Source organism: Corvus brachyrhynchos, unplaced genomic scaffold (genome assembly GCF_000691975.1).
Source record: "Corvus brachyrhynchos isolate BGI_N302 unplaced genomic scaffold, ASM69197v1 scaffold194, whole genome shotgun sequence".
Classification (NCBI taxonomy): Eukaryota; Metazoa; Chordata; class Aves; order Passeriformes; family Corvidae; genus Corvus; species Corvus brachyrhynchos.
In genome coordinates, this window is record NW_008237890.1 from 1,174,300 (window position 1) to 1,191,389 (window position 17,090).

Below are 17,090 nucleotides of genomic sequence, written 5' to 3' on the forward strand. Positions count from 1 at the left end.
GTCTGTTTATAACGCATATTATTTCTTCTGTTTTGAGTTCCGTAATTTGAGTTGTGGCTGATTCTGAAGGGTTTTCAATCCCTTCAAGTCAGGCTGTGGTAGTAGAAATACTGTTTCTTACTGGCGACTTGGTCATACTGTCTTGCTCCAGGTTTCTAGAAGAGGGTCTTCATGGCTAAAGGAGTTTGCTTGTCCTTAAATTAGGTACTATGATTCTAAGTCCTTCTCTAACACCTTCTGAGGTATTTTATGTATCATGTGAGAGTGGAATGGTACTTAGAGCTTTTTTGAATGGTAATTGTGTACTTTTTTGTCTATATGTTTTTCATCATATTCATTACTTTTGTGTACACACTTAAAAAGCCTGTATTGATGCAGGATAGCAATGGGGAAAGCTTGCCTTTTGTTATAATTTTAATTTCCTCAATGCTATTTAGGAAAGGATTATTTTTAAAAATGAAGACTATTAAGTCTAAAAGGATTGGTTTGTTTTATCTGGAAATTTCAGATGAGTTTTCATCTGGAACCTAGATAATAAAATATTTAGTGTTGCCATCTTTTTTTCATGCCATGCATTATAGCATGGATCTCATTTCTTCCATCAGTTCTGCTAAAAAACATACTGAAGAAGCTTACGCTCTTGATAAAGCAAAATTAGGCAAGGGAAACACATACAACTTAATTATGTTAACTCTTAAACTCTGTTTGGTGAAGCAATCTATCTTATGAAGAATTTAAATGTCTTTCTAGGGCATTGGCCCTTAACTGTGATGCCCCACTGGATGACAAAAATGGAGCAGAGTCAAAGAATTGGAGAGCTGGTAAACCAGTCAGAGTAGTGCGCAGTTCAAAAGGACGGCGGATCAGCAAGTATGCCCCAGAGGAGGGCAACAGATACGATGGCATTTACAAGGTATTTTGAGCCCTACAACGTGAAATTTCTCTTAGTCTGTTTTAAAAAGCCTCATATGCATTAGTCTGCAAATACTTCATTATTACTTGAAAGAAGTAGTTATTTTTTCTTTACTATAGCTTTTTAGTTTATTTTGCAAAGTGAGCCAAACAGAAATTACTTAGAGCAATGATAATAGAACATAATCTGTAATGGGATATATAAGGTTGAATTTGTAAGTTGCTTGCATGTGCTTATCAAGTTAAATTCATCCCTGAAATCAGATAATTTCATTATTTCTTCAGTCCTTCCAACTATATCGTAGTCTTTTGTTCGTTTAAAGACTTCTTGGTTTCTGAAACAAAGGAGTGTGCCTTTTAAGAGCACCATATTTGTAAAAAATACAAAAATTTCACAGCTGAGAAAAGAACTGCTGTATATAATAATAATAATGTATAAATCATTCTTCTCATTTCTTCTTGAGCAATTAAAGTATAATGTTCATGTGTTTGGCTTGTGATAAAATAATGGCAGTAATTTTATATTGTTCTTTAGGTGGTGAAGTATTGGCCAGAAATTGGAAAATGTGGATTTTTAGTTTGGCGCTATCTTCTGAGAAGAGATGACGTTGAGCCTGCACCTTGGACTTCAGAAGGAATGGAGCGGTCAAAGAAGCTGGGTCTAAGTGTACAGGTTGGTATCAGGATTTGGACAGTTGTTTTCATTCTTAGTTCCAGTAAACAAATTCCAAAGAAAGAAATCAGTTAAATTAAAGCTCCCTCTCTTCCCTTGTACTTCACTGTGGCAGCTTTTAATACTAAAAACCACTGCAGATTATATGCAAATTGAAAGAATCCTGTGATAGTGACACAGCAGAAGGAACTGCGAATGAAGCTTTCTGCCCTAGCAGTAAATTGGTTTGCATATATGGACTGGAAAATCAGAATTTGTGTCCAGTTTTGTGACTCTTAGGCTGGAACAAATTTTTCTGCAGGTGACTAGAGTCACCTAGAATCAGAGAAACCAAAACAACTGTGCATTTTTATGTATTTCTCTCTTCATGTGACTGAGAATTTGTATACATAGTGTATCTTAGGTACAGAAATAGGCTGATGCATGAAAATTTTGGCATTGCAGAAACCATGAAAGATGGAAAGAATTAACATCTATTCCTGGCAAGGTAATGGTATATCTTACAGCATACCATCATCTGCCTGATTTGTATCGTTTGTAAGCACACAGGTGCAGATACACTGTTTAATACAGCTGAGTATGGATTAGATTCTTTGACTTGACTATGCTTTTTTTAATGGTGGATACTAATTTAAATGTTTTCTCCATCATACAGGATTTTAAAATTTTTTTGTAATTATTTTACTAGGTTGTCATAGGGATCTAAAGTCTTTTAGAAGTTAATCTTTTTGGTATTTGGTTATTCCTGTATGCCAGTGGTTTTTGTTTAAAATCTGTGCTTTTTAATTTTAGTATCCAGAAGGTTATTTGGAAGCCATGGCTAGTAAGGAGAAGAAAGATAAGGTTAAAAAGCAAACTGTGAAACAGGAGCCAACCAGCCAAAGTAATGGAAACCAGAAAAGGACAATTGATGATGGTATTTCTTTTTTGCTTTTTTAGCATTTGTCAGCAAAATCTGTCACATTATTTCTAAGCCATGAAATCTTTGTGGAAGTGTGAAGTTGTTTGTAGTACTAATGTAAATTGATAAGCACATGATCTTTAATTATGTAGCAGTGTAGGGGTCTTAATCCTTTTTACTGCTCCTAATGTGTTTTTTTCTCTTAAGCTCTGCAAAAAAAATGAACATTCTTCTGTGCAGCTGTGCGCTGCAATCCAAAACAATGCTGAACAGTATGAACTGGAGTAGGAATTTGCTTGCTGCAAATCCATGTTGCAATCCATGTTAATCCAGGTTTCCTCCTAGAAACAGTTCTGTCTTCTGTTAGTTCAGACTAACACTGTTGTTACTGTGTCTGATGGTCACAATCTTAAGCAGGTATAGAGGAACCTACGAATACACCCAAAGCCATGAGGATGGGAGATGGAGGGAAAGGAGAAGCTTTCCAGCTGACCCAAGAGCAGCAATGGCTGATTAGAGAAGACTGCATGAACCAGAAGCTGTGGGATGAAGTACTTGCTTCTCTTAAGGAAGGACCAGTATGTTTGTTGCATGCATAATTTTTATTGTTTGCCTTTTCTTTATGTTATTAGGAGAAATCTTGAGTCCCTCTTAAAACCTCATTTGCTTGTTGAACTTATGCAAAATGTAGACTGTCTAGCATTACTTTTACTTGTAAGACGTATATTTCAAGAAAATAAGCCTCATCTGTGCAGTTTGCGTTTGAGGGATGGGTTCATGCCTCCATAATAGAGATCTTTTCTTGCTCAAAAAACACTTTGAAGTTAAAAGTGGATTTTAGTTTATTTTCATTTTTGAAGAGAGCATGTTTTCTCTGAAATACTGAATGTATTTTTATGCTGTGCTAATGTCAGAAATCAGACATGAAGAAAGATGGTTGTAGTCACTACGTTTTGTTTAGGCAGAAAATAATTTTATGTCAGGTTCCCCAGGGACATATGCCCCATTCCTCAAAGCGTTCAAGGCCAGGCTGGATGGGACCCTGAGCCACCTGGTCGAGTGGAAGATTCCCCATGGCATGGGGATTGAAATAGGTGTTGTTGAAGGCCCCTTCCAACCCAAACTGTTCTCTGATTATATGATTCTTTGATTTGTAAAAGAGCAGGGAAATTAAGCCATTAAAGACATGCTTCCTGATTACTACTAGAAAGCTGTTCTCAGAGATATCAAGGACTTAAGAACTTCTGGAAGTATATAATTTTTATGTAGTAAGTGGCATTTACTAGAACTATAATAGAGTTTGTCTCTTTTATTCCTTTGCCCTACATTAGAATTTTCTGAAGAAACTGGAACAATCCTTTATGTGTGTCTGCTGCCAGGAGTTGGTTTACCAGCCAGTGACAACAGAGTGCCTCCACAACGTTTGTAAAGTAAGAATAAACTGCCTTGCTCTGGGCTGTTTTCTTGGTTCTGAGACTGCAGTCACCAAAGCCATATGCATTTTAGAAAGACAGTAATAATTGCATAACATTCTGAGCAAAAACAAGCAACAAGTTTCCATTCAGTGTTTGCTGTGTAAACACTTTAATTTTGTGTAATGAAGAGTGGAAGTATGTTTCATATAGTTCCTGATAGACGTAATGAGTGAGGTTTACCATTGCTGTCATGCCTTTGTGATCAGTGGAGGTGCTCTAGGAATTGGTTAGGCCCACAGGTTAGATTTTGGCACAGTATCAATGATTTAATTATACATCCTTAAGAAATAAAACCAGATTTTATGATTTTATAACTCTCTGTTAAAGAGTTGTGAAAGGCTGGTGATGCCATGAAGATTTTTCGCCTTTTCTTTTACACCCCTGTTATACCTTTTTACAACTTCTGTATTCTTAGTGCTTTTTGCCTACATTCTTGGACTTGTTAGTTCAGCTAGAAGACTAAACATTTTAGAAGCTTCATAGTTAGGGATCAGTGTGCCCCAGACCCCAAGGTCCTCTCCAGAACACATTCTGTAAACTAAGATAGAACCATCCAGGGGAAGGCTCCTTGGGGAGGGGGGCTCACTTGAGCCTCTCATTGGGGAATCTTTGATAGATATGCTAATTAGTAAAGATCTATAATGTGATACCAGATCTTTTGGGGTGGGCATTGCGGTGTGTATTTTGGTACATTTGACCTGGACGTGTGCACCTAAGGATCCTTAAAATAAATACCAAGGTAAAATCCCCTTTCCCCTTCTAACCATGTTTGACTCTTGATTTTAAGACCAGGAAAAGGCATCAGTGGAGGGTAAATACCCTAGAAAATTATTTGGGCTCCTTCAGAGAAAGTTACGTTATCTTGTTATTCTTGGCATTGTCCATGTTTGGTAGGAGGGCCACAGAAGTCAGTACATTACTCATGCGTCTTAAAATCATGGTCATCTGGATATAATGTAAGGAGCTTGGAATCAAATCTGGACCAGAGTTAATTTTGTAGCACTGGTGTGTACAGATTCATGATCTAAATTGTGCATCTTTGAATGGTGCCAGCTGTACCTAGTATTTCTGCCTGAGACTCTAAAAGGACTCAAGCTATTATCATCCTAGTATAGTATTCGGTAATGATAGGCTGCTGTTCAAGAAGATTCCACTCCAGTAAGAATCAGGGTGTTCTTATGTGTGGCCTGCACACAAAGATTATGTCTCCTTGAAAAACAAGAAATATTATGAAGGAGTTAGTATTTAGAATTATGGAAGTTGGAAAACCATGGAAAAAGAAGAGAAAGCTGAATGGCAGCAAACCCAGAAAGCACCATATTTGAAGATGTCAGTAAATATTTGAGGATATAATGTAACATCCAGTTAAAGTTGTAAGGAATAGTTTGATAGTAAGCTGCTGTTGCTGTTCGGACACAGATCTGCTCTGGCAAATTTACGATGCTCACTCAGGAGTCTGCAGTAACGTAGTAAGGATGACAGCACAGATGCTAATGTGTTAGAGATTATATTATCCTACAAATATCTGTAAGGCTTAACTGAATCTATTCTGATGAGGTAGATGGAGATTGTTACATAAACAGTATACATGGTATATTCACCTTCCTCTTGAAATGAAGGTCTGGAAAACTATAGCAATCCGTGAAGCTATAAGGAAGCTAAAGACTGGCTGTGACTTACAGGAAGGCATTAGTGGAAATGAAGGGGAAACCTCATTAGTGATTTAATTCCACCCAAGCACAGTGTTTCCCTCCCCAGCACAGAGAAGAGTTCCTTTGCTAGGACATTTTAGTCACAGGCAGAGTCAGGCACCAGAGGGCTTGGCAAAGACTTCCTTTTTTCTGGTAGTACAGCAGATTGTGCCTTCGGTTTACAGTGATTCCTTACTTTTTGCTGGTTAAGCTGTCAGTCTAAAACGAAGTTGTCACAATTTACTTCTCTGTCTTTGTGTGTCCTAGAGTTGTTTACAGCGCTCCTTCAGAGCCGAAGTGTTCACCTGCCCTGCCTGCCGCTATGACCTGGGGAAGGGCTACACCATGGCTCCCAACAAGGTCCTGCAGACACTACTGGACCAGTTCTTTCCTGGTTACAGTAAAGGACGATGATGTGCTCAGACCCTTCTGTACTTCTCGCAGTGACTTTATAGAGAGTAAAGGGGGATAAACATGGGAAAGTCAGCAGTGGACCAGCCTGCTTGATGGGACTCAATATATTGTCACATTTTGAAGCAGCTAACCCTCTTCCCCTCATAGCCATTTTTGGTGTTGTGAGAACTCTAATTCTCAGCTGTCTTTTAACATCAAGGGTAGTTTTGGCCAGTTAACAAATAGTTTTTAAAGAAGAAAAAAAAAAAAAAAAAGAAAAAAAAAAAGAAAAGAAAAGCCTCAGCTCTTACTGGCCTAGCTGATGCTTAATTTATGATTTGTTTTTTTTGTAACTACCTCAGGACAGAGGAAAGTAAATTGTGTCAAACAATGAAACAATGTTGGGGATGAAAAAAAGTTAGTGATGTTTTAGCTACACACTGCCTCCTGAATATTAGTTGTGCCTGGTCCATGTGGTTTGATTTACAAAAAAAAAAAAGAACCCAGTAACAAAACACAAACCAAAAGAAAAACCCACAAAAAACCAGGAAAAAGAAACAGATTCAGCACTTAAGCCATTTGGATTAAACAGTAAATTTTGTGGTGTGCATAATCCCTTTTTTGTCTTTTTCTTCTATTATGCTGTATTTTTTTGCAAGAACAGGCTGATTTTTAGTCTATTTTTGTGAGCTTCATTGTGCTTTTCTTGTATCTTATGCAAGTTGACTACTAATGACTAATGAGAACAATATGCATTGTTGCTGCATTAGTGTAAAGTGATCTGTGTTTTTTGCACTTAAAGAGGGTATTCAAGACACTCTAGTTGTGTAAAAAATAGTTCATATAAAAAAAGCCACTTCTGTATTAGTTAAACTGTATGCTTTTAGTAGGTCTTGTATCAGTGGCAATACATCTACACAGCATTAAAGGCAGTGCTAGCTTGGAGAGGGTTCAAATCGCTTCATATTGTGATCTGAAATTTTATATACAATATATTCCCCCCCTGCCCCCCAAATATACCTTATTAAATATTTTATGATTCAGAAAATTTGCTAGTTTTGTATTTACTATTGTCCACTTAATTAAGTAATCAGGTTTTTACAGAATTTATTTTTCAGGTTACTATGCTTTCCTTGGGTGGCTTTATTTTTCGGGTGTGAGGCTTTATATTCCTTAACTCATTTCTCAATGAAAAGAACACTTAATTTAAAAAAAGGCCAAACAACTCCAAATCAAAATCCAGTGGTGACATTAATACCTATGGAGTTGCTCACAGCCTGTAGCAGTGCTCTGTTCATGTCCCAGAGAGGGAGGGAGCCCTGCCTGTCCCGCTGGGCTGTCGGTGCAGCTGGGAGCTGTGGGATTCCTGCACGGTGGTTGGTCAGCTGGGTGAGTCCGATGGCCTCTGTAGGCACTGAGGTTGCAGTGACAGCCTGCAGCCCACAGTGCTACAGGTAGCTCAGTAATTTCTGGAGAAAACAGATATGATTTTACCTGTGTAACAGTCATCGCATCTATGCGGTAAGCACATAAGACTTCTAGCTTTTAGCTGAGTACTGTAAAATATTTTAATGCTTTGTTTTCCATTGGATAGATTTTACCAATTAATTCACAATATAAATTTTATCAGTTTTAGGTCAACAGTGGGAAGTTACCTTCTTTATACAAAAATATGTAAACCAGTTTTTTAATATATTTTTTTCAGTGACATAATCAGGCAACATGACTGCTTTTAACAAATTCTAAAGGAGCTTGTCAAGACTGTGGAATTAGATTGGCAACACAGAGTGACTGTCCTTTCCTCACATTACAAGCCTGCAGTGGCTTTTCATGATTCTTACATCCTTAATACTATATCAATAGCTACTGAAAGCTAGAGTAAAAAAATTCTGATTTTCTTCACTATATATTGAGGTTATTTATGATGTAGGTGCAGTTTTTCACATAAAAACTGGTATCTGGCCTGACTTTCCTTTAATGAAAGCCATTCCTGTCTCCTATCATCCACAGTCTCTTTGTGTAAAGCCCCCTATTGAAGACATGAGGTAGGTAATGAAAAAGTTGCAGTCCCAAAACTTTCACTGTAAAAGACCCAAAGTTTACAGTACTTAAAATATTGCTGTGAGCACCAGCCTCGTTTGCGTCGCTTGAGAGAGAGTTCCCAGGCTGAGCGTGCACGTAGATCTTTAAAAAGAGTTTGGGTAGTAGCTGGTGCTAAGGTGCAAAACTCTGTGGTTCTTTCTGTGGTCTCAGTGTTGTCCCAGTGCCTGTTTCCTAATTCATGAAAATTGTGCTTCGTGTGGCTGAATGAGTTGCTCCCTTCAGGGATGCTCACATACATCAAACACAGACAACTCTGCACAGCCCTGGGCAGGTTCCTTTCAAATGTGCTCGTAGCACAAAGGTCTGACTGTGTAACTAGTCACACAGAGGATGGAGAGGATTGGTTTTTTGTAAATTTGATTTGGAACATGCTGGAAAAGGCTCATGTTTAAGGTCTGAGTTCTGGCTGCAGAGTAATTTAATGTGGCACTGTGTGTTGCAGGAGGGCTCTGGTCTGAGTGCAGTTGGTGCTCTTGGAGGGCCACAGCTTCAGCTGTGCATCAATTTTTACACAAACTGTAGATAAACTAAGGCAAATTGAGTGCTCTGTATAAAAAAGCGCCAGAGGGGGACTTGAGAAACTGTAGAAAGAGAATGGTTTTTTTACCCAAGATTTAAGTAATACGAAAAAGTTCACAGTGGTCTTTTATGCCTTCTCCAGAATAAGAGAGGACTAGATGGAACCACTAAGAAAAAATGATGTGATATAGAACAAGATTGTTACTGCTTGGTAAAATGGATCATCCTGGCTCATTAAAAAAATTAGAGATTTATTTAAATACTAATCTCTGACAGTATTCCTTTGTGTAGAAGTTTATTGCTGCTGCAGCCATTGCCATAAATCAGAACTTAAGCTTCATAATTTCATATTGTTCTGTTGGACAAATCCAGCTGAAAAGTTTAAATCCAAAACATGACAACACTTAAAATTGTGACCAGTTTTATTAGACTAATAACACTGACAGGTAAAAAATCAGTATGAAATATTAACACTAGCAATGCTAGTTAGTGGTAATATGAGAAGTAAATTTTAAAATCTACTTAATCATTTTTTTACAAAATATAAACAATTACTTCTGCAGTTAATATTTATTAGTATTGCCTTGTGTATCTGCATCTTTTCTACTTTTTAAACTGTATTTTCCATGCCACTTTGCAAATTGGGTGTTAATTGTTAAAACTTCAGCACAAAACAGACAAAATGCTGAATCAAGGCAACTTCCAACATCAACTGCTGTGAAATAATCACATTTTGTTTACACCTAACATACTGATTGTATTTACATTTTAACTGAGCAGTGATTCAATTAACAAACGTGGTGATTATTCAAAATATACACAGTATAAATATCCCCAGGAAATCAGGAAAGGGCCATCCTGATGGAGTCAAAAATGCAGGCAGCTGGAAGCAGTCTTAGGAAGATGCTCTCTTCTGTTCAGAAAATGGAGATTCATAGGCTTCCATTGGTGGGCAGGTACAAACCAGATGTTGATCACCATATATGTCATCAATGCGAGCAATTGTGGGCCAAAACTTGCTTTCAGGCTTCACAAATGGCTAACAGAGAGAAAAAAACCCAACCATCTTAATTTTTCTGCCAAGTAAAGCTACAAAATTGTAATAGACATTAGAAGCTTGAAGAATTACAAGTGCTGTGGAAGTGGATTTTTAAGCCATCCTTCAAATCTCTTAGCTGTCACTGAAAATTAACAAGCATGTACAATAGAGGTGACAGTCAAAAGAATGTTTAGATTTTCAAGAAAGTGTAGTCATGTCCTCTAACACATGCTTGCAAAGAAGCAGTTTTCATGAGATGAAAGAAAACTTTATTATCCTTTGAACAACTGGCTTACAGATAGGAACGAAGGAAAAGTGGAGGAGACTGCTGTGCTGTTCAATATAGTTACAATATAATACATAAAGGAAAGTGGCAAACTTCACAGGTGTAGTTGAATTCTTATTCTTTGAAAGAGTACATATCACTAAAATACTTGCATTTAAGTTTCAGATAAGAAAGGTTGGTTACACCTACATTTAGCTGCTATGACTATGGAAGCAATTAGGAAGTCTGATATCAGAGTCCAGCTCCAATGTGACCTTTATTTGTAGCAGGTCCACACTGGTGTTGCTTTCTCCATGCTGACCATGGGGCATCTGGTCGCACCCTTACGCAAGTTCTTTTGAGCAGAGCTTTGAATGTCAGCACATGGGACTCTGTTTTGGGAGCCCTTGGTGCAGTATGTCAGAACTGAACAGGCTGTTTCCAATAGGAATGACTATTCAGTGTTGAAGTGCTAATTCAGAAATCCAAGTCTGAACCTACATGTAGAGATTTTTTTTTTTGAGCTCTTCTTTCCTTGTCTTTAAAAACAAAACTAATGAAATTGCAGTAGAGCTCACACACATAAAAATTGAGCTACAATAAAATGGCTCTGAAGTTTTCATTCTTACTACATTACTTCATCTCCAACTGAGTAAGAAACTACAGAGCACAAAGCATATTTATGTATTACCACACCACGAAGTTCCCATTATGTACTCACCAGTGGGAATGCTGCCACTTCTCTGGAGTAGGGACGATCCCACTTGGAAGAAGTGACACAGTTCAGAGTATGTGGTGACATCTGCAAGAAACAAGACATGTTTAGGACATGAATTTACTGAATTCAGTTGAGCTATCAGTGAGAAGCCTTCTTCAAGTTCACATTACCACATATGAATAATTACTGTCTAGAGAACACTGTTTATCAGGGGAGGTGGGGGAAAGGCAGATTTAAACCAGGAGGCAAGTCAGTATTTGGATTTTTTTTCAGTTTGCCTGAAGACGATACCCAAGGCTTGAATATGCTTTTGGCTTTTCACTAAACTTAGAAGTCAGTAAAATATTAAAAGAGTTGAACAGAACTTGAGCTGATACCAGTTCTGTCCTGCCATTGCTAAAATAATTAATTCAATCTTTATTTAATTGTTACTGCTAAGATCATTCCACTTCCTGTCTTAAGCACACAAAATAAGCGTTTCTCTTGTTACTTTGAGATAGTCTTGAAATATAGATTAAATGCTTGTGGAAATAACTTTCTCTGCTCTGTCAGCAAGGGCTTGACTTCTGACTTGAAAAAGTCAAAATTCAAATTTTAGAAAACATTGAAGGTTTCTCAAAAAAATACTGTGTTCACTGTTGTGCACTGTTAGTTTTGAGAGTACTGAAAGACCAGGACGTGGGCTTTTGTAGTCTCAAGGGTTGAGATCATGCTGGTACCTTGCTCTACATGTCATCTTACCTTTAGTGGGTTAATTTGGGGGTCCATCCTGCCCTCCTCTATTTCAGCAATTTCCTGCCGAATGTTGATCATTGCATCACAAAATCTGTCCAGCTCTGCTTTGTCTTCAGACTCTGTTGGTTCAATCATAAGTGTCCCTGCCACTGGCCAAGACATGGTTGGAGCATGAAAACCTGATGACAATAGCAGAAATCAGTCACTCTCAATAAGTTATAAGAGAATACATGCATTAGCTATCAGCAGATTAACAAATTCAGCCCTTCCTATACAATCATCTTTACAGGACTGAACATTGGTAGTGTTGGCACTATACTTTAGAGGTAAGACAGACTTTTCAAGTATCTTTGTTTTTAGCGCTGAAGGGTACCACCAGTGTATTATTTACAGTAGAGTTACACACTGATGTAATGAAACAGTTAATTAAAAAGGAACTTCAATATACTTATCTGTGGGAACTCACCTCTATACCTAGTGAAAAGTCTGTTTAAAGTGGTGCATGATATTTAAGGCTCACTTACAAAGGGCAGGAAGGGTGGGTTTTTTAGTATCACAATTAGGCTTTAGATTATTTCACTGAAGACATATTACTGATTAGGATTTTGACTGCTTTCATGCATATTTATTAGAAGCACAGTTCTATAGGATCAAGCAGTTCAATGGGTTCTCTTGTCTGGCAGCCAAAGAGCATCCACAGTCAGATCCTTAAGTGCCTGTGTACAAAACTGCATAAACTATATGAGGATGGAACTGTTGAAATCCTATTATCCTACTTCAACAGTATTTCTTTTTTTTCCCCTATTTTATTTTGTTTTGCTTTGTTGGAATCTTACTAAGCTTTTGGCTCCAACCCACTTACTCCGAACGGTTGAGAGTCATGTAATCAGTAATTTGATGGGGCAGTAGACAAAACTGTGAAGTAGCAGCAGAGTCAGAAGTACCTACTACAACTCAGTATATGCAAATATCTCTCCAAGCCCTTAAAGAACATGAGGAAGCCTGCAATGATTGTGACAGATTCATCATCCATAAGCACAGAACTAGAATGTTTGTGTCTCCCTTTAGAAGAGATTTAGAAAATTTTCACTTGCAGTGCTATTTTAAAGAATAGACATTTGATTTACCATAATCCTGAAGCCTCTTAGCAACATCTACAGCTTCAATGTTTGCTGTTTTTTTGAAAGGTCTTGTATCCAAAATGAATTCATGGGCTACATAACCTGTAAGTGAAAAAGTGAACACTAGGTTTACTTAGTAGGGGAACAATGCAATTTACCAATCTGTCTGTTCTGGTTGGCTTTGTGGAGAACATGGCAAAAAGACAAACTCAAAAATATCCACTTGGGCAAAACCTCAAATCTGAGAAATTGTCAGGTAGGAGACATACAACTCAGTTTTTGAAGACTGGCTCCTTGAGTCCCACATCACATTAAGAAGAAGCCTTATCCAGACTAGGATGAAGACCAGAATCACGAATGAGTGGTCAAAGTAACTCCTACAATTTACATGTTCTCTGATAAATTAATTGGATTTGTCAATGGCCCAACACCACTTGGGTCTTAGGCTATCCTAAATTAATCAAGATAATCAGTTTTATCTTATGCCAGAGCAAATCTCATATCTAGTGTTATACAGAGGCTAAAGGCAAAAGTTATCTGTATTTATATGCATGATTCTGGAGAACCTTGTTTCATTATATTGTTAGATCCTTAAAAATTTGCAACTTTCATTCAATTCTATTGAAGTACAACTTGCAGGTTTAACCAAGGTGTACACCATTAAACTTAAGATATATTTTAAAGATAATGTATATTGTACTCAAATGTTCTTCGATGCCGTTCGGCTTAAACAAGCAAAATAAATTCTCTGATAGTTACTCTACTATCACAATAATTTTTTTCATCTCTTCTTCATTACTGCTGTCCTGTTGCAAGTCTGGAGAGCCAAAACAGGGTACCAGAATGTAGCTAAAATATTGTGCATTGCCAAGGGGATTCTGTCTTATCTCACAAAAGTGAACAAGGAGCAGAAATGAGGGAAACTTGGTGGTATTTTTGTTTCAGAGCAAGTGTGCAAGGGGAAGTACAGGTCCAAAAATTACTTCCAGTTCCTAAATTGTTGCACCATTGGTTGTGGAGATTTGGAAGCCTCAACTTGTTTGCTTTTCCTTTTTCTAATGTTCATTAATCTGCCATTAGATTAGATTTCAAGGAGAACAATCTAATGGTTTACTCTATCTTTCGGCATAATTTTTTCTCATTACAAACAGATATTACTTTTCTTCTACTTCCAAATATCTCAGTTTCATTGCAATACATCCATAGAAGAAGTGTGGCAGGCTATTTCTCTCCTTGTGAACAACATCAAGAGAAGTTTGAAATGCAGCTATCACATAGCATTAAAAAAAAAAACCATACTGCAAGCCAACTTCTACATGAAGCAAAAAAAAGTCAGACTGGTAGGGAAAAAAAAAGTCTAATACTTGCCTCTTGCTCCTCTGAAAAGGACTTTGTAGTGTTTCTCTAGCCTCTTTGCCATGTAGTTTGCATTTAGTATAGCAATCTCAGAAGCATGCTTCAGACCCTTTGCTCCCATTGTCTGAAAGAAAGATAACATGAAGAAACAGATCTAAAGCAGGTCCCAAGCAAGCCAAGTGTGCTCCTGCAGTGGCAAGCACGACAGACAGCACACCTCGATGCACCTGGCTAGTTCTAAGGCAGTCACTCTGCTGTTACACTTTTCCACACGACACTCACGGAGAAGCACTGGATACTGACTGAGAGCACCTTTGGTGTACATAGATTACGAGAGTATCTACTGTGTAAGAGGTTTAGCGTGAAGTCAAGTGAGTGACCCAAACCTTTCCTCAAACTGAGAAGCTTTGAACTAAATAGAAAAAAGTGCGAACACAAACAATGCCGAAAGGCACAGGCTGCCTGTCTCCATCCCACAGCAAGAGTGTGCAGAGAACTGTAGATGGGACAGTGTAAATATATGGCATTTTGCACTGTGAAGAAACAGCTCCCCTTAAAAATTTCTAAGGGATTAAATATTCTGCAATGGGAACCAGCTTACAGTCACAAGTGATTTTTACCCACAGCTGAAAAGCCACCATGGAAATTGCGCCAGTTCATAGTTGCACATTTTGAATTCCTGGAGAGCTGGTTTCCGCAGCAGAGGAAGTTTCCGTGGTTAATAATATGAAACTGGCAACAAAGTATCCTGAATGACAGCGGCCTAGGTTCAATCTTCCCCAACTCTGTCACTGGAAGCCTTAAATGTTGCTCAGAGTCCCAGTGCACCCTTCTCTCAAATAGAATGTGAGTCAACATTCATCTCTGTTGGCTAAACACTTCCATACATGTAACCAAATATTTGCTGTTTCATCACTAAATTGCAAGGGATTAACAAATTACACAGATCATGATCAAACTGTCTCACATGTAAAGCCAAAAACTAAGTTCAGTTTTCAAACTCAGTAAAATCTTCTGGAATTCAGGATATTGTAAAGTTGAATGTTACACAGATGTCAAGTGTAACAATACTGAATCACACAACTAAAAATACTCTTGGGGGAACAGTAATTACCAAGCAGCTTTTAAACATGAAAACTTCAATGTCAGAAAGTGGAAGCCTGACTGCAGTTTTCTGCCTGGTGTCCACTTATCTCAAGAGTTATTACAGACAAGAGATTAAAGAGACAGCAGTTGTCCTGACATCCTTTCTCATGGCAACATTGTCCTACTATAAAACAAGTAGGCTTGATGGATGTAAATAACCTATGACTGTGCTGTAGTCACCTGCATTTCAGTCTGTGCAAACATCTTATGATGAGTTGCTCTTAAACCTTTTCTTGTGATTCCAGTGGTGATTGAACTTGAAAGAGAAACAGAACCTCAGCTGATACTCCTTATAAAAGTCTACACACCTTGATATACACCCAGGAAATTGGCAATATAGCACTGGAACCCCAAGGTGCAGCACTGACAGTACCCAAAGAACATGCATCCTTATCCGGCTGTATTTTGATGACAGGGTGGGTAGGCAAGTAGGGAGCCAAATGTTTCTTCCTAAAACAAAAACATTGATTTTAGAACTTAAATGTGTGTTCCTGTGTTACCATATCTGGACAGTTTCAGCAGTAGTTTCTCTTCACCTTGCTTCCACCTACAGTCCTCCAGGAAAGTCTGGTCTATGCTTTCTTCAAAGGAAAGTTTATTAACACAACTGGTACCAGTGGAGGATGGCACTCAGTTTTCAACCTATCACAAGATATTCATGGTGCTATCCAAATAAAAATTACCTCCTTTAAACAAGATTATTTTCCTTTAAACATGAATGCTCCACAGGATAAATTCACACAGCTCATATACCACTTCTGTGTTCTGGATTACAAGCAGTATTATCAGCCCTCAAGTCCACAAATCATCCCTTACCCAGGAAAGAGATTGCTGAGTGAGGTCTACCATACACACTAAAAGGCCACCATGGAAGCCAGGGTTTGGGAATACAGGTGGACACCACCATTCATGAGATCAGCGCATGACTGTGCTGGAGAAGGATGGACATTTACAACCAGCATAACACCTCTCCCATCCACGACTCCGTACTGAAGGGAACGGCCAACCAAGATTCAATAAGGGATATATATGTATATATATTTATATATACATGGGTTTTTTTAAGAGATACCCACACTCCAATTGGTCCCATTCCAGGTCCTCCTCCTCCATGGGGAATGCAAAAGGTTTTGTGAAGATTTAAGTGAGAGACATCAGAGCCATAATCTCCAGGACGACACAGACCAACCTGTAAAGGGAATACTCTGTTTCAATACATTCTTCATATGCCATTTAAGACCTATTAATGAATGCAAGAAGAACAGGTTGAAAAAGATGGTGTATGTTTTTATGGTTTTCTTTATCATGATGCATCATAAACAAGAACTTGATGCAAATAATATTTTGCTTTAGGAATTCTTAATTATGTCTGTAAAGAGTATCTTTGATAAAGGTTAGGCAGACTAAGCCAATTTCAGTGAACAACTCACACATCTTATGACACGTTTCAGGGCAAAATCAAATAAAAGAGAATTACTTTCACCATCTTTTATTACTGTTCTTGGAAATACCACCTCCTCCCCCTAACACTGCCATCTTGCATGGAAGCTGTGTTATGGTCTGAACTAAGTACAGCTGTGCTGTTTTTACTCCAGGGACTCCCAGTAGTAATAAAACTGCCTAGATTTTGTACCTGAGCATTCATATTTGCTCCATCTAAGTAAACTTGGCCTCCATGTTTGTGAATGAGGTCACACACATCTCCAATCTCCTCTTCAAACACACCATTGGTGGAAGGGTATGTGATCATGATGGCTGCCAAGTTCTCCTTGTGCTTGTCCACCTGGTGGCAGGGAGGGGAGAGAAAAAAATGTCACTGAGGCCCCTAGAGCTTCTCAAGATTTTATTTTTAAAAAGTACAACAAAAAGCAAGATGTTTTACAGGTGAGAAGCAAGTCTATCAGCAGATAGTCTAAGTAGTTTATAGTCAGCAAAGGAAACCGGGCTCCTTCCTTTGGCCATGCCTATGGAAAAAGAGTGATTTCTGAATAAAACAGAATTTTAAAACAGGGAAGAAGGCAGGTATTAAAAGATCTATATATA

At 38.0% G+C, this 17,090-nt stretch overlaps 2 protein-coding genes across 2 annotated transcripts in view; one reads left to right on the forward strand and one right to left on the reverse strand.

The window, feature by feature from the left end:
* UHRF2 (ubiquitin like with PHD and ring finger domains 2) overlaps window positions 1–7,093 on the forward strand; it is a 79,199-nt gene extending 72,106 nt beyond the window's left edge. Inside the window, exons 12-17 of the mRNA XM_017732784.1 lie at window positions 751–913; window positions 1,448–1,585; window positions 2,378–2,501; window positions 2,904–3,064; window positions 3,818–3,916; window positions 5,920–7,093. Coding sequence (XP_017588273.1) covers window positions 751–913; window positions 1,448–1,585; window positions 2,378–2,501; window positions 2,904–3,064; window positions 3,818–3,916; window positions 5,920–6,066 — 832 coding nt within the window. The 3' untranslated portion in view covers window positions 6,067–7,093. The remainder of the gene's footprint in view (window positions 1–750; window positions 914–1,447; window positions 1,586–2,377; window positions 2,502–2,903; window positions 3,065–3,817; window positions 3,917–5,919) is intronic.
* Window positions 7,094–9,071: 1,978 nt separating this feature from the next.
* The window catches only part of GLDC (glycine decarboxylase), a gene marked incomplete at its 5' end in the record, with an annotated part of 28,989 nt that continues 20,970 nt past the window's right edge, over window positions 9,072–17,090 (reverse strand). The window contains 8 exons of the mRNA XM_017732785.1: window positions 9,072–9,706; window positions 10,693–10,773; window positions 11,431–11,603; window positions 12,552–12,647; window positions 13,914–14,025; window positions 15,356–15,497; window positions 16,124–16,236; window positions 16,681–16,830. Coding sequence (XP_017588274.1) covers window positions 9,563–9,706; window positions 10,693–10,773; window positions 11,431–11,603; window positions 12,552–12,647; window positions 13,914–14,025; window positions 15,356–15,497; window positions 16,124–16,236; window positions 16,681–16,830 — 1,011 coding nt within the window. The remainder of the gene's footprint in view (window positions 9,707–10,692; window positions 10,774–11,430; window positions 11,604–12,551; window positions 12,648–13,913; window positions 14,026–15,355; window positions 15,498–16,123; window positions 16,237–16,680; window positions 16,831–17,090) is intronic.